The sequence below is a fragment of the Artibeus jamaicensis genome, unplaced genomic scaffold (genome assembly GCF_021234435.1).
Source record: "Artibeus jamaicensis isolate MK-2021 breed Jamaican fruit bat unplaced genomic scaffold, CSHL_Jam_final contig_525, whole genome shotgun sequence".
Taxonomy (NCBI): Eukaryota; Metazoa; Chordata; class Mammalia; order Chiroptera; family Phyllostomidae; genus Artibeus; species Artibeus jamaicensis.
In genome coordinates, this window is record NW_026521874.1 from 15,374,572 (window position 1) to 15,395,129 (window position 20,558).

General features: G+C 43.4%; 1 protein-coding gene across 5 annotated transcripts in view; it reads right to left on the bottom strand.

The window, feature by feature from the left end:
• Window positions 1-549: 549 nt before the first annotated feature.
• The window catches only part of CHEK2 (checkpoint kinase 2), a 30,501-nt gene continuing 10,492 nt past the window's right edge, over window positions 550-20,558 (bottom strand). For all 5 annotated transcript variants that reach the window (XM_037153326.2, XM_037153325.2, XM_037153323.2 and 2 more), the window contains 10 exons: window positions 18,276-18,384; window positions 16,169-16,222; window positions 11,965-12,026; window positions 10,292-10,391; window positions 8,318-8,404; window positions 7,086-7,249; window positions 6,740-6,855; window positions 5,620-5,705; window positions 1,600-1,680; window positions 550-789 (listed from right to left, as the gene is read on the bottom strand). In XM_037153326.2, the coding sequence (XP_037009221.1) occupies window positions 700-789; window positions 1,600-1,680; window positions 5,620-5,705; window positions 6,740-6,855; window positions 7,086-7,249; window positions 8,318-8,404; window positions 10,292-10,391; window positions 11,965-12,026; window positions 16,169-16,222; window positions 18,276-18,384 (949 nt within the window). In that variant the 3' untranslated portion in view covers window positions 550-699. The remainder of the gene's footprint in view (window positions 790-1,599; window positions 1,681-5,619; window positions 5,706-6,739; window positions 6,856-7,085; window positions 7,250-8,317; window positions 8,405-10,291; window positions 10,392-11,964; window positions 12,027-16,168; window positions 16,223-18,275; window positions 18,385-20,558) is intronic.

The window sequence follows — 20,558 nt, forward strand, 5'->3', positions numbered from 1 at the left end:
TTTTTTCTTAAGTACACAGTTGAGATTAAGCACATTCACACTGCTGCACAATGATCACTAGCATCCACCTCCAAAACTTTTCAGCTTGCAAAATAAAAATTTTGTGTGTTAAACCAAAATTTCCCACACCCCCAGCTCCTGGTAACCACCCTTCTACTTTCTCTCTCCGTGGATTTGACTACTCTAGGTGCCTCATAAGTGGAATCATACAATATCTAGCATATTTCCCTGAGCGTAACTGTGGGCCTGTATCTTTACGAGGGCAAGGACGAGAATTTAAAACAGGTCCATGCACCCATGTACCTACTGTCTCAGGAGGACTTTGGCAGCCAGCCAGTCTCTATGGACTCCGCCCCAATTTCACCGTGACCCTTTCCCGGACACTTTCTAGGGAGCCTTTAGAATGTATATGCATCTGGCCCAGGCTGAAATCAGGGACATATCCTGAGAAATTTGCGTGCAAAGTAGAGTGACAGACAAAAAGCACATTTCAAATACACAAAAAAGCATGCCAACTAAAGAGCAGATCATCAAGCCGAAGCACAAAGCCCAGGTTCCATTAGGTTTTTAATTGTGTACCGATGACCATGGATATGTGACTCTTCCTATAACCAAAACACAAACTACCAAAAAAACCAAATATAAAGAAAATGTCAGCAGAGTTCCAGAAGATACATTTCTTTCATGTTCAACCAGTGTTCATGAGACAGCAGCACATACAGCCAGGCGTTTTGTGGTGCCGGCGTCCTCCGGTTCCCCTTCAAGGAGCCGTTTTCGGCTCGTAGAAGGCTAGAAAAAAAGAAAAGGAAGAAGTGTTCAAAGAAAACCACTGGCTGCTTGAAGAGTATCAAAGTTTCCCAATATGCTCCCAGTACATTTGGAGCATTTCATGTGAAACTCCTAGTACCAAGAATTACTGGTTGTCCTCACTGACATGTGAATCCCCACCAAGCCCCCAGACTCACATGTACTCATTGAATGGACATTTCTCTCCCTGTGGCTTCCCATCACTCAATGGTGTATATTTACAGTAGGCAGCATAACCAGCCTCCTCTTGGTCATCTTTTCATAAATCATGAATTTTAAAGAGACAGCAATACCCTTTACTGGGAGCCCAAAGTCTTGCTCTTTTGTGGGAAGACAGCCTTTTTTTGTGTTTTTGTTTTCCCATTTATAAAATTGCAAGGCGAGAGGGGAAAAGGAACATTATCATTTACCAAAAGGCAAACAAGAATGAACAGATGTTAACTTATAAAGATCATGGGGGGAGTAAAATTATAATCAATAAATCATCAACCACTCTCCCAATTTTAAATGTTTCAATACATTCAAATCTGAACCTCTAATAGAGTCTTTTAATCTTGCCTTGCAGGAGACTTCTTGAATGACAATCCCTAGCTGTGCTTCCCCAATGTATTAAGAATATTCTTCATTATTAAATCTTCTAAGAGTACGAAAGCAGATCAAGCTGAAACAAAATATCTACCGCATTATTCCCTAAAAAATAAAACTGCTATTAAAGAGGTCCTTCAAATTCATCATCCTTGCTCACAGGCTCTTTAAACTTGGCCCACATGTAATGACCACCATCTGGAATACCTGGGTTGGGAGCTGGAGCAAAGCTGTTGACTTATTTTCTTCAAAAAGCAAATTTTGAAATTTTCTCTTCATGTCTTCATCCTATAAAGAAATGGGAAACATAAGTAGGTTGTGTTTGAGAGAAAGCTCCTACAAAGATATGGCTAGGAAGCTCCTGGAAACAGCAAAATGGGCCAAGACATCCGGTCTGCCACCTGCGTGGCACGCCTTTGCTGAGGCTCTGAGAGGGAAAGGACCACCTGCCTCCCAGAGTAGTCTAATCAGCAGTCAGTGCTCAATAGGCACTGATTGAATCAAAACCACAGGCTTAAGAGGTCTTGGTGGGTCCAAGAGAACCACCGATCCAAACAGTCAGAAGACTTTCAGAGCCACAGCCCAGATCCTGACAGAGATGGCAATCAGGAGGCCAGAGACTGGGGCTGACTCCATGCAGCTCCCGAGTCCTTCCAGAAGGTTGGCCCACCCCCTGCCAACAATGGGACCAGTTACTGGGGCCCTCCTAACAAACCAACCCAGCACCCTATGAAGATTCACCCAGCAAGTGCTGTAAAAGTGCCCGGAAGGACTTTAAACCCACCATATCCAGAGCTTGGGTCTAATGAGAAAGGAAGACAGGGGAACAGGTCACAGCAGTAACGGTGTGTCTTCCTACTGGAAGGGTGGAGGGAGGGAGTGTACACAGAGGACTCCCACCTCACCTCCCTGGACGCTCACCTCCCCCGGGATCAAGGATTTGCATCTGGCAGCCCTGAGAGGCCACCTGGTGCAGCTCTCCTCACCTTCAGAAAGGTGAAACCTCCATGACTAGGGATGTAGGCTTGGGGACCGGCTGGGACGCCCAGCTCAGCCGAGAGAAGTAGTGTGTGCAGAATACAGACCAGAGCTGCCTGATTCCAAAGCCCCATGTACTTTCCCACCTAACCCCCCTCCATTCCTCCCACTAAGCCAAGTGTGCCATGGTGGGTGGGGGGAGGACACAGAAGCGAAGGCCTCCGACACCCAGCAATTTGATGGCTATAGAAAAATTACAGTGCTCGAGGATTCATTCACCTGTTCTGTATCTAGTAGCTAGAATCACCTGCTGCCATCACTGTTTATTGTATCATTCAGAGTGGCTCCCCACTGCCCTTACACTGTAAGACTGCCAAGTTTATCTGGATTCCATTGCGCACTACCCCTCAGGATCCCACTTCGTAGGCAGTGCCACTCTCAAAGGTCCACCCCTTATCCTCCTGTACCCACTCACAGCCTCCATCAGGAATGCCCTTCTTGCCTTCCCACCCGCCTACTTTACCCACCTTCCTTATTCACTCAGGGAACGGACATTTCCCTTAGATGCTAAGCACTGTAAGAGACACAGTAGCCTCCATATCGGAAGGACTCAGTCGGGGTTGAAAATGCTATCCCATTGTTATGGACTGAAACTGGAGCCACTGCCTTGAAAGAGGTGATTACAAGTTAAAATGAGGTTGTTAGTGTGGGTCCCCCAATCCAACACGACCAGGGTCCTCGTGACAGAAAAAGACACCGGAGATGTGAACACACAGAGAACAGACCTTGTGAGGACAGAGAGAAGGCAGCCATCTGCAAGGCAAGGGGAGAGGCCCCAGGAGAAATCCAATCTGCTGAGACCCTAAAATTAGACTTCTAGCCTCTGGAACTGTGAGAAAATAAATTTGTTGTTTAAGCCACCCAGCCTGTGGTATTTGGTTATTGCAGGCCTAACAAACGAATATACCCATATCATCCCCAGGGAACTCACTTCTTGGATGCCCTTTATACCAAGTAAACCTGTGGTGTAAAGCCCCAAAGCCCCATGAGTAGTGGCCCCCTTTCATTTAGGGATCCCCAATACTCTGCACCTGCTACTACCACCCCACATATCATGTTGCTCTATAGAGACTGTGGTCAGAGCTGGCCCCATCCAGACTCTCAGCTCCGCAAGGCAACTAAGTATCTTATTCCTCTTTGCATCCAGGGAGCCCAAACATTAGCTGACAACACGAGCTCATTAACTACCCTCTGAAAGAACAAATGTATGAAGAAATAAAACCACAGTGGGACATACCTCCTGTCGCAGCCACACAGAGCTGCCACATAGAGCTGACCAAAAGCCTATCTAGGCCTGTACATAAAACAAGTGATCAATGAGTAATAATATGTCAAAAGAGCTCTTAATACTAACATGTCACGGTTAGCAATGTGTATCTGTAAACACGCTTTCTTTGAATTGTCCCATCTATTCAAAACTACTAAACTGTTCATGTGCATCAAAGGCAAGCAGGAAGAAATGCTATTTCAGGAAGTGAACCCGAGGCAAAAAGTGTATAGAAGGGATGCTCCCCAAACGGTACCCTGCTAGTGACAAAACGGACCAGAATTCACATTCCCATTGCTCAGCCCCGCGCCAGACCCCACGGAACAACCTGATTTCTTTAAGAACCCTGAATTCCCCCCAAGTAAACACTGAACTATTACTCATTTAATGTTCATGCCACCTTTTGCTGCAAAAACAAAATGTAGACAAAACAGTATTGACGTGAGAACCCTGTGGCTGGGTTGAACTTCACCTTTCCCTCGGCTGTTAATGACACTTTTCTCATGAAACAAAAAATACAAGAAAAACAGGCTATGCCTGTTCATAAATGCTGGGCAGATGCAAACCCTGTTCCCAGGCCTCACTAGGCAGCTCCATGTCTTTTTTCAAGACTAGCACAGCTCCTCTGCTTCCACATCTGGCCCCTAAGAGTTTCCCTATTAGGGCACATGAAAAGAGCCCAAGAGGCATGTTTTTCTTTTTCATCAAAATCAAACTCCCACATGCAAAGGCACCCTTTGTTTCCAAATTCCTTTTCTCCAGGGTCCTGCTGTTCCAGAGCTGTGTGGTCTGTTAAGAGCTAAACCATCTGACAGATTTCTTCTGGAGGGGACTGCTGTTTCCAGGGCAACACCCCAAACACATATATCTACGTTTTAAACATTTCTTTTAAGGATTTGTTGTTCTCAACCTGAGCTGCCCTGAGCTAAACTGTTAGATGCAGAGAGCTGAAAGGGAAAGACAATGGGGACAGTCTTCCCAGAGTCTCAGAAGCACAGTGCTGAGGCTGGATGTTTCGAGAAGTTCCTGGCCCAGTGATCCCCAGAGTATGTGAGCCTCTAGCTCAAACTACCTGGTTAAGTTCCCCATCCCCACAGGAAACAGAGACACCAAATGGAAGTTCATAGAAAGGGGTACGGCTGTGCTAAAGGGAACTGCACTTAACAGGAGAGCTGACATCCATCAGAAAACCTGCCTGATGCTGTAATTCCTAAACCAAAGATTACCCCAGCAAAGCCACAAAGGATTTCCAACTCTGGCAGCTGGAATGAGGTCAGCGCATAATCTAATGGCAGCCACAACTCCCAGCAGAGACAGAGAGGCAACCCACGCTTGAAATGCACAGGTGACAGACAGTCTGCACTAATGGCATGCTAACTCTCCATGAACAAGTGGGATTCTTAATAACCAATCACTTGGGCTTAAGAAATAGTTAGATTCTCTCCCAGGGAAGCTGCCCTCCCAATCCAACCCCTGCTTCCTTGATTTAAAGTTGTAGCTGGAATGCAGCCCATCCCACCTGTTTGGGGTAGGGGGTTTGAGGAAAGAGAGGAACACAGCTGGAGGTGGAGGGTCAGAGTTAGAGCGGCCTCTCAAAGGAATACAGCAAACTGCAGACCCAGGGAAGCCAAGTAGAACCAAGGCAGGCCAGAAAGTCAGCTTGTCCACCCAAGTGCCACAAATCGAGTTTAAAAAGGTTGCACCCAAACACCACACAAAGACCTCCCCCCACCCCACCTCACACACACATCCATACATACCCCACACACATCCATACATACCCCACACACCTGAAGCTCAATCTAAAACAGCTGTACTATGTGGGCACAGAAAGCAAACGTTTCCATCTTCTTCCTCATCTCTCAGACACAGGTCAGGGCTGCTCATGTATTTTATGCTACAAGGCATTGCCCCATACCCACCTGAAGCCACGGGTGTTTTAAAGCTTCTTCTGTCGTGAAACGTGTCTTTGGATCCACTATCAACAACTTCTTAACAAGGTCCAGAGCTAAAGCAATAAGATAATTGGGTAAATCAGAGTGAGAAGGGTAAATACATTCAATCAGCAAAATTGAAGTATGCCAGAATCACAGGCCAATATCCAGAAAGGAGAGAGAGGGACTGAGATCATAAAGGAGTCAGCAGGTACGGTGGGCAGGGCCTCCTACTCCCCCTCACTGTCCGTATTCATCAGAGTGCTCCGAGAATACCATCTCACCCTGCTCAGACATCACAACCTCTCAGCTCTCTGCTCCTCCTCTCATTGCTGGAAGCAAGTTCAAACTAATTAAAGTTGAACTTCCACCCAGTTCTAAGGCGCTCAGGATACAGAGCCAGCTCTTCCTGAGACCCACAGATGGATGGTGAGAGTTCCTCAGGCGGTGAGAGGCTCCTGGAACTGCAGGCTTGGCGGATAGAAAGCTTGATGGCCAGCAACAGTGGAGGCTGGCTTGTACATTGCAACAATGTTATTCCTTAGACACCTACATGTAACACAATCATCTATGTTACATTATTTGTCATTTAGTTTTAGTCTCCTACTTTTTTTCTCTTGAGAATTACAAAGTTACACACTTAAATTCTTAAACACAAAGTAACTAATTACATTTAGCTCTTACATGCTTATTTACTGAAAAGAAACCTGTAACTAAACAGTTACTTATTATTTTGCATATTTAAATAGGTACCAGGCACTTGCGTATGTTACACTTAACCCTTACAAAAACCCTTTGAAGTAGGGGTTTATTGGGTTCCCTTGACAAATAAATAGAGACCTAGAGAGTTTATGCAACTTGCCTCAAATCACATAGCTAAGAGTAGCAGACCAAGGACTTGAGTTCGGATCTGCCTGGCTCCAGAGCCCATGCTCTTAATACCTTCCTTCGCCTCTCGATTTGGTTCAAAACAACAGGAAATAAGAACAGAATCGACAGGAGAAAAACATCACGGAATTTGAAAACAAAAAACAAAACAAAACATCTCCCACCACAGTACATACATTTCAGCAAACCATAATTTTTTTTAACCCTTTCATATCCATACCCTTCTCTGAGACCACAGCCCAGACTTCGGGAATGAAGTTGTATTTTCCACTGGTGATCTGATCCTTCAGTGATACTTGAGTCTTATGCTCAGAGAAAGGTGGATACCCACTAAGGCTTAACAATGGTAGAGAGAGAAAGGAAAAGAAATCAAGTGGCATTTTCTGTAGCATTCAGATATGTAGATTTCTTTTTTTTTTTTTAGTGTAATGAATAATTAAATTTTTCTATAAATCAATGGTCAAAAACAGTGACCTAAATTAAACACAAGCCCTCTACCTGGACATGTTTTTGATTTCACCTAATTAACTACAATCGGACTCTGAAGCAATGAAAACTTTTCTTACCAAATAAAAAGTATAACTCCTAAACTCCAGCAGTCCACTGCACGACTGTATCCGGCAGTCCCAAAAGAATTAAGAACCTCGGGGGCCAAGTAAGTAGGGGTACCACATAAGGTTTTCATGAGAGAAGTCTCCCCCAAAATCTTGGACTGCCCAAAATCAGTAATCTAAAATTAAAGACAAGAAGGAATCATTTTTAATGACAGCATAAATAAAAATATCAGTATAGCCTGCCAGTCCCAAAAGACATGCAGGTTAGATCAGTTTCTATCCTACAATTCCCGTCTGCTGTTAATCTGGAATCGATAAATTCATATGTAATTTAAGGCAATTCTGAGCTTTTCAAGTTATTTAAATTTTTTAATTAGGAATATCTTGGGTTTTTTTTTTTTAGATTTTATTTATTTATTTTTAGAGAGAGGGAAAGGGAGGGAGAAAGAGAGGGATAGAAACATCAATCTGAGAGAGAAACATTGATCGGTTGCCTCTCGCATGCACCCAACTGGCGACCTGGCCCACAACTCAGGCATGTGTCTCATGGACTGGAAATCAAACCTGCAAGCTCTTGGTTTGCAGGCCAGTGCTCAATCCACTGAGCCACACCAGCCAGGTTCACTTTGCCTAAATTAAAATTCCTGAGCTGAGTAAACTCAAGGCCCGTGCTTTTTCCCCAACTTATCTGTACTCTCTGAAACCTTACAAAAGGTTTATTATAGCCGTTATCACAGACACTGCAGGATTATTAGTTATGCATGGTTCTTGTTAGATCCCAGTTTCTGGACCTGGGCTGCCCACTGCAATATCTACAGAGCCTGGGAAAAAACACTTCTGCCTGGATGCCATCTTCAGAGATTCTGGAGGAGCAGTCTGGATGTCATGGTTTTATTTATTTCTTACTACTTTTTAATCAACAGGAGATTCTAAAGGGAAGCCAAGTTTGGGAAGCACGGCCTCAGATAGAGGGATGAAGAAAATGGGAAGTAAATTCACTCATCGGTTTAGATGCCCCTCCTTCCCTCTGGACATAAAAGTGGCTTGCACCCGGTGGAGCTCAACAGATGCCCCTTAGAATCTGGAGTGAAGCAACGCCACCTGATCTGCAAAAATAATTGCTGAAAGTGGAAAGACCGAATTCTCAACCTTTTTACGATCCCACGTGTTACCTGATGGTTGCAAACACAGTTTCTGAACAAAAATCTATGGGAATAGCCATATACAGAATATAAATTCCTTACCTTTATAAGGCAATCCTCTTTTTGAGATGAGAGAAGAACATTCTCTGGCTTTAAATCCCGATGTATAATGCCATTTTCATGAAGATACTACACAGAAAGGGAGGCATGACACTTAGATTTCACCCAGTACGCACACGAGGAGAGACCACAGCGCGCACGCGCGCACACACACACACACGCACGCACACACACCTTACATCTGGGTGAAACTGTAAGCCATGCTACTCGCAAATATTAATATAGTCCCCCAAATCACAGAAAACTACTGGGTAAAGGGCTTAGTGTTAAGAAAAAACCAAATGTGTTTTCAAGAAAATCTTTAAAAAGTACAAAAATGGCCCTGGCTGGTGTAGCTCAGTGGATTGAGCGTGGGCCTGCGAACCAGAATATCGCGGTTCGATTCCCAGTCAGGGCACATGCCTGGGTTGCAGGCCAGTTCCCAGCAGGGGACACATAAGAGGCAACCATACATTGATATTTCTCTTTCACTCTTTCTCCTTCCCTTCCCCTCTCTCGAAAAATAAATAAAATATTTTTTTAAAAAAGTACAAAAATGAACACGACAACCTAGTAAGTGCACATTTTATTTCACTTTTCAAACATAAGGTGTCAATTTTCAATTTCTTTTTTTCTTAAGATTTTACTTATTCATTTTTTAGAGAGGGGAAAGGAAGGAGAAAGATAGGGAGAGAAAAAATGTTGGAGAGAAAACACAGATCGGTTGCCTCTCACACATGCGCAACTGGGGGCCTGGCCCACAACCCAAGCCTGTGCCCTGACCCGGAACAGAACCGGCAACCTTTCAGCCCACAGGCCAGCGTTCAATCCACTGAACCACACCAGCCAGAGCAAGGTGTCAATTTCAATAACAAAAATATAAATCAGTGATATATTTTGAAGACCCTATTATAAAGTAAACCATAAAAATTCCACCAAAATGATACATCTGGTTATTCCAACCCTGAAAATAATATTTCAACGTTAACTCCATTTAAATACCCAGAGTTAACAAATGCATCTTAAGTCAAACCATCCACAGAAGGGGACCTTCTGTAGTACGGTGATGTGTCTTCGTATGTTCATTTTTATACACTGTCATATCTCATTAAGAAAACAATTTCCTATGTACAATGATCTGCACTCATTTCACCTTAATATTCTTGGTATAATATAAAGGAGTAAATAAATCATGCAGAAAGAGAACTGGTTAGTTGTCTAGGGGCTTCAATTTTCGCTGGCTATCCCTGCCCTAGAACAAAAATTCTTCCAAAACACGTGCCCTGGGAATGGGATCTGGTGAAGCCCCCAGGGAAGGTAAGCCCAGGTGCACCAGCCCCAGGAGAATCTCCCTCACTCCTCACTTAATACAAGAGCTGGTCCCAGTCACCACATTTCACACACGGAGTAGGTTTTCAAGGGAAGAAACCTTGGCTGAGAATCGCCACAACCAAATTTGGGTTGGGAAAGTGCTGTTCTTCAAAGCAGGCAACATGCCACCAGCCGTTCCTCCCCTCAGCACTTTCATGGAATAAAGAGAAGGCAGTACACCGGCCTGCCTGCCTGCTGCAGTTAACCGGACGCTGCATAGGAAGGGGACACCTAGTGCTGGGCCACCGAGATGCGATCTGTCGCAATCACCCTAACTTGCCAGCCTTATCCTTATACCTGCTCTGCTCCCACCAAGAGGTAAGGCAGGGTTCGAAAAGGATCAGAAAGAAATAGAGATTAATGCCCCTCCAGAAATACCTCCGAGCTAAAGAGATTTGTGGGACCATGTGTTTATTTCTTGAACACCCTTTCTTACTCTGTCTTAAGCTTCACAGCAAGAGCTTTCTCATCTGAGTCAAAGGAGATGTTTTTGCCAAGAACAGAACAAATAACACACACAGACTCTGTTCTCCAAGTTTTCATCCCTGGTCCCTCACTTTCTGCCGACGAGAAAGTAGGCTGTCCTAAGCACTGTGGGTGTCTTACCTGTACAGCCAGGAGCATCTGGTAAAAATATAGTTTGCACGTATCTTCTTTCAGGCGTCTAGTCCCCACCACCCTGTCAAACAGCTCGCCTCCTTCCATCCTGCAACACACAGGCAAAGCAGGGGGTCATGCCTGGAGGGAAACTCACTTGGGTGGACAATAATAACACAAACAAAACAAACTCACTAAGACAAGCAAAGAGTTGCCATATTTATTCACCCTTGACTTCCATCGTAAAGGCAATGCGGTGCTAAACTTCAACCACAATGAAGATGTTCCCAGTGGAAACTAAGAAACAAGGAAAGATGGAAAGGGGGTGCAGTGGGCATTGGAGACACTTGGCGAGCTATTAAAAACCTGATTCACTGGATAGGAGGCAGGGCTCAGAAATCTGCATTTTAATCACACACACCAGGGTTTTCTGAGACTGGTGTAGAGCAGCAAGCAGTAGATACAACCAGATAATCAGGGGTCCGAACCCCAACTCTACAACTTCCCAGCTGGGGGACTTTAGGCCAAATCATGTAATGTCTCTGATCTTGACTCTGCCTCTCAAAAACATAAGGATGACCCCACTTACTTTGAAGGCTGCTGTAAAAATTAAAGAGATAATTGACGCAGATTGGCACCGTACAGATGCTTGGCAAGGTTATTCAATCCCTCTAGTCTTCAGTTTCCTTTACTGTAAAGTGGGGCTAAAAGTAGTAGCTCACCAGTAACTTGTAAGTTACCTGGATGACTGTTATGAAGATTAAATGACTCAATTCAACTAAAGTGCTTAGAGCAGTCCTTGGCTCATATTAAGTGCTTAATTAGTATCCGTTACTGTCACTGTATTACTACTACTATTAAACTGTTTTAACTAGACCCCGTCAGTCAGGTAACATTCTATTTAACAGCAACAGATACCCCTCAAGCACCATAAGGGCTGTCTAGTCTCCCCTAATGCTCCGAGCAAGACTGGTCTTTATTGTACAATCTTAGCAGACAACCTGCACAGCCACTCAGGAGCAAAGCTTTGCCTGTCTGCCACAGTAGAGGCTCCCAGAAACACTACGTATTCATGCAGGAATGGACATCAAACAGGCCTCTTCCAGGAATGAGACAGAAAGTTATTTTGATCACACGGAATAAAACAGGATGTGAGAGCCACTGAAATAAACCAGCACCTGGAAGATACTCAGGTGTGGGACCAGCAACCTGGTACTATGATCCCAAGCAAATACTCCCACCAAGGCAGGTATGTCAGAGTAATAACATCCCCCAGTGACTCAGCACCTATGTGTGCCAGGTGCCCTGTTGGGGGCTTCATAGAGTTTCATCTTTTCAACTCTGTGAATGTGGATCGTTATTATCCCACTTAACACCAGGAAAATGAGACTGAGAAGTGAAGTCTACCAGTGCTGGGCAGTCAGCTAGTCACCTGCAGAGTGGGATTGAAACCCAGACCTCAGATTCAGGGCCTGGAGCCTCTGAGCTGCCTTCCTTTGAAAACACTGGAGGGGTTCAGATATGATACTAAGCCCCTTGAATACTTGGTGGGCCCCACCCTCACACACACACACTAAAGGGTCCCCAGGATGAGAAACGCAAGCCAGCCTTAGTCTTTAAATAAGCATTTAAATAAAAACAAGGGGTTTTTTTTTGTTTTTTTTTTAAAGCTTACTACTTACAATTCCAAAACAATATAAAAATCTTCGGCATCAAAAAAGTCTTTAATCTTGATGATACAAGGCTGAAAGAGGGAAAAGAGGAAAACTATGAGAAGCTCTCAAGAGGAAAACCACAAGAGCAGGACGCGCAGTGTTTGCCCAGGGGTTGGGGGAGGCCAAGACCAGACATCTGGTCCCGTCTTGGGACATGCGGGGAAGAAGGCAGAACAGAATTAATGTGGCTCCTCAGTGAGAACGTACAAGAAACTTGCCACCCCACCACGTTGGCGAGGGACTGGTTCATGTCTCACACAGAAGGAGGGCCCCGCGGAAGGAAGCCTGTTTCCTCCCAGCCCTCCTGCTCACTGCCCCAGAGCATCGGTGCTCAAGGACACCTCATACCCTGGAGGAGCCTGACAAGCGGCAGGAATGGAAAGCAGGCCAGGTGGGTGCCCGGCCACGCAGACAGACAGCAGGTTATTCGGCTCTGTGTAACTGGAACCACAGGGTAATGGGAACGCTGTGCAACAAGATCTTTCCATTTTTCTCCCCCTGCCCACCTAAGATTTTATGGATTTATTTTTAGAGAGGGAAGGGAAGAGAGGGAGAGAAACATCAATGTGTGGTTGCCTCTCATGCGCCCCCTACTGGGGACCTGGCCCACAATCCAGGCGTGTTCCCTGACTGGGAATCCGACCAGCAACCCTTTGATTCATTCACTGGCCAGCACTCATTCCACCAAGCCACACCAGCTAGGGCTCCTCCCATTTTTCAAGGGAAATTCCAGTTTCATAAGAACTCTGAAACACATCTGCGATGGCTGAGTTTGTGACTCTGGTCAAGGCAAGATGGATATAACATAAAGAATAGTACTATATAGCTTACAATGCACATTTAATACAATGATTTGATGAATAGAAAGCACACCTTTGGTTTTTACAGAAAAAAGTAGAGCTCAGTGGTTAAGAGACATAAAAGATGTGGTCTCACATCTCTATCAGGGTCACCTCCCTTACGCCCCAGCAAGGAGGATGACTGTGATTTTAACAGAACTAAGGGGAAGAAAGCTGTAAGGATTTTGGATTAAAGAGTAGCAACACTTGTCAGAGTGATCTTCCCACAAAGCACGCTTCGCCATATCCACTGCTCTGATTAACCCCCTCAAATGGTACCTTCCCACGGTGAACTGTTTGTTATGCAGCGGTGACTGATGCCCCCCTGCCCCTCCCAGCACAATGGGCTTTGGAAACATAATGCCCAGTGGAAAAGGCAAGTGGTGAGAGACTTCAAAGAGTACAAAGTGCTTCAATTGTACGGTCGCGTTTTCATTTTGAAGTCGAATGGTGAGTTCAAAGGTGTTCATCCTAATGGTTTGCTCTATAATTTGTTTATTACTTTCCATGTGTCAAATATTACATGACTTTAAAATATTTAAAGACAGGAAGGACAAGAGCCTCCGGAGGGAGAGAAGGAAGAAGTGGCAAGGCAGAAAGGAAAACAAGAAAACCTTTTGCTCTGTGCTGCCCCGAGGCTAAAATCCAACTTCTCAGAGGGGTTATTAGCAAGGCCTTCATGCCCCAGTCTCGTCTCCTGCTCCAGGTCCCACACATCCTCCTCTCCAGGCCGCGAAACTCCCCTGTCACCTGGATTCCCTGTGCTCTTTTCCAGCGTCACACCTTTGCTTGTGCAACTCTCCTGCCTGGTGATCCAGCCTTCCGGGCACACTCCCCTTTTCCAAGGCATCCGGAATCTCTTGTTAAAGAGTGGGGGTGCTAGTGTGGGGGGTGGGGTTGCCTCAAACATACCCCTAAGGTAAACACTTTGAATGCTCAGAGAATTTTCTGTGATGTCAGAGGGTCCCCAAACATAACATTTCTATAAATCCAGTGTCCACTGCAGTCGAGAGGAATTTAGAACCCTATAAATTGTCCTTGTAGATATTACTTGTGCCAGGGCACATGGAAGCCCTTGGGAATTTGGTATGGGCTCAAGAGTTCATTTTGGGAACAATGAGTAGAGCCTGGTAGCCCGGTAGAGCCAGGCACTGATTCGATCAGCTGTCAAACACATTGTGTCAGCCTCTGTGGCCTGAGTCTCACGCGGCCTCAGGCACCAGGCCGCAGCTAAAATGTGCCCCTCACAATGCATCCACACACCCAGCAGTGGTTCAAACCTGTGCCACCCCACCCTGCATCTTCAGTATCTGTCTCCCAGCCAGGCTGAGCTTCTCTGGAGGGCAAAGAAAAGAAACTAACATCAAGCACAGACACGTCTCCTTTCCCCAGGCACTTCGTAGGCTCATTCAACTTCTTGGTTCTGCTTGGCTTCTTAATAGGCACTGACCACCTGGGAATGGGTGTAACTGGGAGCTAATAAAGCATAAAGCAGTCCCCGGGGTCACTGGCTACAGCTGGCACACCTGAAAGTGTATCTCAGGAACCAGAGGTTACTAACCTCGATCCTCCACTTTGGTCATACAGAGAAAAGTTTAAGGAATTACAGATCTCTATCACTCCCCAAGTGTGTTTTCTATGCTGAAAGCTCTACTAAGCACATCTCATTTAATTCTCACACTGACCTTCAAGGTTAAGTACTCCTATTGTGTCCATTACTCTGAAAAGTGAAATGACCTTCTCATTGCCAGGTGACAGAGATGGGATGGGAACCCAGGTCTGTGTCTCCACCAGACTCAGGCCACATGAGAGGAAGCATGGCTGAGTCCCCGTGTGCTCGCCACCAGAAGAGAGGCTGACACAATGTGTTTGACAGCTGATCGAATCAGTGCCTGGCTCTACTCATTGTTCCCAAAATGAACTCTTGAGCCCATACCGAATTCCCAAGGGCTTCCACGTGCCCTGGCACAAGTAATATCTACAAGGACAATTTATAGGGTTCTAAATTCCTCTCGACTGCAGTGGACACTGGATTTATATAAATGTTTTGTTTGGGGACCCTCTGACACCACAGAAAATTCTCTGAGCATTCAAAGTGTTTACCTTAGGGGTATATTTGAGGCAACCCTCTCTTTAACAAGAGATTCCAGATGCCTTGGAAAAGGGGAGTTCAGAGAAGAGAAAGAAGCTGCAAGGGAATTGGAAGAAAGCAGAGCAGGAGTGTCAGCCGCTTGGATTCTCTCATGGGTTTTCCAACCCACCCATGAGTTGAATTGTTGTGTTGATGGCACTGATTTTGGTCTTAGTTTTTCTTTGTTTGGGGGATCTGAGGAGGTGATAGAAGGGAGAAGAAATCTTTTTGTTGTCTGGATGTTAGGAACCAAAATAAGATCATCCTTAGCTAGACAGATTGGAGGTCTTGTTTCAAATTTAACTCCAGTGCCCACCTTGCTCGTGACTTCAGGGGGGCTCATGAATTAATAAAGAAATGGAAAGAACAATTACAAGGAGGATGGAGTCAGTCCCGCACCTCTAACTTTCTCTTCTCACATCTTTAACCTTCCATGGTAACAAGGTCAGCAGTGCACAAAACAAAAAAGACAGAAATTATTAACACTGACACCATTTATTCAAATTTAAGGACAGGGTGTTGTCATTCATATTTGGAAACCACTTGGATTTACTTGATTTACTCCAAATGAGGTAAATGAAAAAAAGCACCATCGAAAGGTATTTAGAGGTATTAAAACTTCAGGTATAATCAAACCAAATTTACCAAATTAGCATTATCTTCCCAAACATAATCAATTGATAAAGTCCCTGTAAGATATGAAACTTAGGAGATTTACTATGTCTTCCATTCAAGAACTAACAGTGTAAATATCGCATAATTATTTAATCATGAAATCTTTACACAGTATTGTTCTTTTAAAAGTTCAGGGTAACCCTGACCGGTGTGACTCAGCTGGCTGGTAGTTGTCCTGCAAAGCAAAAGGTCACAGTTCGGTTCCCAGTCAGGGCTCGCGCCTGGGCTGCACATTCGGTCCCTGGTCAGGGCAAGTACGAGAGGCAACCAATTGATGTTTCTCTCTCACAATGATATTTCTCTCCCTCACTTTGTCCATCCCTTCCCCTCTGTCTAAAAAACCAGTAAAATCTTTTTTTTTTTAAGTTCGGGGTAAATGACAACTAAATACCCATATGCATGTGTATAGACACAATTACAGAACCCAGGTTAATACTAGCTTTATTACATCGAAATGCTTTGTACTCCTCTCCTATTTTCAGATAAATAATTTTAAGTATGAGCCACATTTTACAGAAATACTTACATGATTTAATTTTTTCAAAATTTCGATTTCTGTTTCAACATTGAGAGCTGGATCCTTTGATAAATAAAATAACATTAGAGTTTATTAATAATAACAATAGCCAATAGTTAGAAAATATTCACAGTTAAACTTTGTTGAGTAACGGCTGCCTGAGTGCCAAACCCAGCTCTACTCATACAGAGAAATCAAAGCCCACAGGATAACAATTTAAACAACCTGCCTGAAATCACTGTGTAAAGTGCTTGGCAAAGAGAAAGCATTCAATAAATGACCAAGATGTTGATAAAAATATCATCTCACATAAGGCTCATAATCACCAAGTAAACTGGGTTCCACAATAACCCCCATTTTATAGACGGAGCAACTGAGGCTCAGAGAAAGGGAGCCACTTGCTCCAGTTTGCACAGCTCGAAACAAGTGTTTCCACTATTCTCATACTTACCACTCGGTAAGTTCTGCTCATCTCATTAGCTATGGAATTGTTTGCAGTCATAAAAATGATAAAACAAACAATTCCACACATGAAAAGGTTAAACTATATTAAGAAACCATCAAGTCAAATGTCTAAGAATAGAGTGGGCCCAGGTTTCGATTTCAACTGCAGGCTGACATATTTACTGAGATTCTTAACAAGGGGAAGCTTCAGGGTTACTGAAGTTGTTCTCCACTACAATTCCGAAAGGATGAATCAAGTTACTCAACCTCATGGGCTACACCCTCCACAAGCACAGAGGATATAGAATTACATATTTATGTAAAATGGACTTCAGCTAAGAAACCCAGATGTTTAATTTTAAAAGCCTGCCTCTTCCTGTAAGCCGTTAAACTCATTACTAAGTCAGGGTGTGCTCTGATGATAGAGAGGTCTAGAAGAGTTCAAAACGATTTGAAAGATGAAATTAAGAACTCAAATATTGCTGCAAGTCATTAGGAATCTTTCTCCAGCAAATGGGAAACAAAATCCAGAATCGCAGGGGAAAAGATCTATAACAGTGAACACAGAAAGGAAATTCCTCTTGCCGTGTGAGAATGGCATTGTCTTAGGGGAAAAAAAAATTCATCTTTAAGGAATGTGAAAGTATAATAGCCAGAAACAGCTGGCCACAAAGGAAAACATGATTACGGGTCACATTTTACATCACTGTGTTGAGTCATCTGTTAAAAGACCAATACACTTGGACATTTCATTCACGCAGTAAGAACGTATTACATAAAATGTAATCAAAGGAAGGGCTAGTATATAAAGGGACTAGTAAAGTAATTTAATTAAGATTTTAAAAAATCTATAAACAACCCTGGCTGGTGTAGCTCAGTGGATTGAGCGCAGGCCTGCGAACCAGAGTATCATGGTTCGATTCCCAGTCAGGGCACATGCCTGGGTTGCAGGCCAGTTCCCAGCAAGGGACACACGAGAGGCAACCATACATTGAAATTTCTTTCCCTATCTCCTTCCCTTCCCCTCTAAAAATAAATAAATAAAATCTTAAAAAAAAAAATCTATAAACACTCAGATATCCATCGCCACATTACTGGGAAGAGCAAAGAATCAGAAATTATCTAACTGATCAGCCAGAGAAATGGTTGAGCAAACTATGATATAGTTGATGAAATAGAAACTTGACCATCAAAAAGGACATATTAAGGAAAAATTTATGCATTAACGTTCGTATGGAAAAGCAGACTACAAAACTGTATATACAACGCGATTTTGACCATCTAAAAACAAACTCATATGAACAAAGACTAGAAAGGAAAAAGAAAACTGAAAACAGCTGTGGTTTACAGTGGTGGCGATATATATATGGCTGGGGGTCCCCCCCCAATTTCCTTTCATTTATTGTAAAAACAGTCCTATGACAACATAGAATACAAAAAACCCAACTTCCTACTAGCACATTATTAAGTGCAACCAAATATTTTTCGGAACCAAATTATTTACAAGTTTCTAGATTACTTGAATGCACTCAAAAACATTCAATGTTCTTTGATACAAATTCACACACCTGAGCAGTAAATTCATCCCAACACTGAAAATAACCACTCCAAAATGATTCTTGGAAATTAAGAAATGTTAAGAACAGCTGAGCAGCCAAAAACATGTACTTACTGCCTCTTTCTCGGAGCCAACAGCAAACTTCCTTTTGCTGATGATCTTTATGGCGACTTTCTTACATGTTTTCCTCTCAAAAGCTAGTTTCACCTCACCACAGGCCCCACTACAGGGAAAAACATGGAAAGAGACTGTCAGAATGCTTTTAATCACGAGACCCATCACTCCTGAGTTCGCTTCAACTACTGCAAGTTAAAGGTGGTCCAGTGCTTGCTTCGCAGCACATATGCTAAAAAATTGCAACAATATGGAAATTAGCATGGCTCCCATGCAAGGATCACACACACACACAAGTGCACAAAAGTAGTCCATACACAATCCTTCCATTGTTCCTGTTTAGAAACATGGTGAAACCTCCCCGACGTAACATGGCAAGGGCGTAAGTGAATGTGGACAATCCATCAACACCAGGTCAGCTCCCAACTCCAGGTTTCGAGCTGATACAAACTGGTTCTACTGGCACGCCAGATGGTCACCTTCTCATAACGACACTCAGGACAAGGAGAAGTGCCTTATCCCAGACGTCAGAGAAACATCCAACAAAACAAAGCCCTAGTCAAAAATAAGTGCCTGAAACAAGTTACAGCAAACAATCTCTGCAAATTAATTACTCTCATTGCCGCACTTCTGTCTTATTTTCTGCCTTCGAAGGAAGTGCGTAAGCAGTTGATGCCATGAACTACACCCTAAATAAACTTATAATACCTAGGAAACCAAAAGTTTTACACAATTAACCCGCTTGCAGTGAGCTCTCAGATTTACAATGGATTAGGATATTATAATAGAGGAGGAACGCAAACCTAGGATGCCACCAGGTACCTACTTAGTCCCATTTCGGTGCTGTTCTCCAAAGCATGGTCAGCCCAAAGTCGTGCCTACTTGAATACCAGTCATTCATTACCTGCTTGAAGCAGACCATTATAAGTGTTATGGGTTTGAGTGGCATGAAGCATTGGCCAAGACCTCTTTTTTATTGTGTACTGTATTGTACATAACATAAAATTATGTTATGTACAATAACAAATTATGTTATGTACAATAACAAAGCACTGTAACCATTTTAAAGTGTACAATTCAGTAGCCCTAAGAACATCTATAGTGTTCTATAACCTCCACCCCTATCCAGTTCCAGAACAATTTTATCAGCCCAAATGGAAACCTATATCCACTAAGTATTCACTCCCTCTCATTCCACCCTGCCCTCAGCTCCTGGCAATCTGCTTGTTCCAAATATCTTATTAAAGTAAAATCAAACGATATTGTAGCTTTTTGGTGTATGACTTCTTTCGCCTAGCATGTGTTCAAGATTCATTCCATGTTGTAGCATGTGGTGTATTGGTATTTCATTCCTTGTTATAACTAAGTAACATTGCACTGTATGGATATATCACCCTCATTTATCCATTCAATTGTTGATGGACATTTGGGCTGTTTCCACCTTTTGGCTATTGTGAAAAGAGCCGCAACGTTCTATGTATAACATTTTGAGAAACCACCAAATTATTTCCCCCAGTGGCTGCCCCATTTTACATGCCCACCAGCAGTGATGGGGACTCCAATTTCACATCCTCACACTTATTATTTTCCATTTCTTTATTACGGCCATCCTAATGGGTGTGAAGTGGTATCTTGCTATGGTGATACATTTCCCTAATGACTAATGATGCTAAACATTTTTTCACAGGGTTTTTGCTCATTTGTCTATCTTCATTGGAGAAATGTCTATTTAAATCCTTGGCCCATTGTTTAGTTGGGTTCTCTTTTTGTTTTGAGTTGTAAGAATTCTCTATTCTGGATACAAAATCTTTATGATATAGGATTTGTAAATATTTTCTCTCCTCTGTGAGTTGTTTCGCTTTCCCACCAATGTCTTCTGATGCACAAAAATTTTTAAATTTGATGGAGTCTAATACACCTATTTTTTTTTCTGGTGTTGCTTGTGGGTTTGGTGCCACATTTAAGTAGCCACGGTCAAATCAAAGGTCACGCAGAGCTGTCCCTACGTGAGAATGGTCCAGGTAACTATTATCATTTAAAATGCTCAAACCATTGTCCAATTTCCCTTCTGCTGGTAACAGTCACCTTTTGCTGGAGAAGTCTTCCCTGCGTCCAGGGCACTGCCTGTAATAGTACAACACTCACTACCAGAACAATGTGAAGTAGACACATAAAATTAAGTTAATCAGGGTTGTCCCTGGAATCAAACGCTGATGTTGGGAGAAAAACAATTCTCTCCGCTATGGTTTCTAGAAGCAAAAACAAAACAAAACAAAACATGAA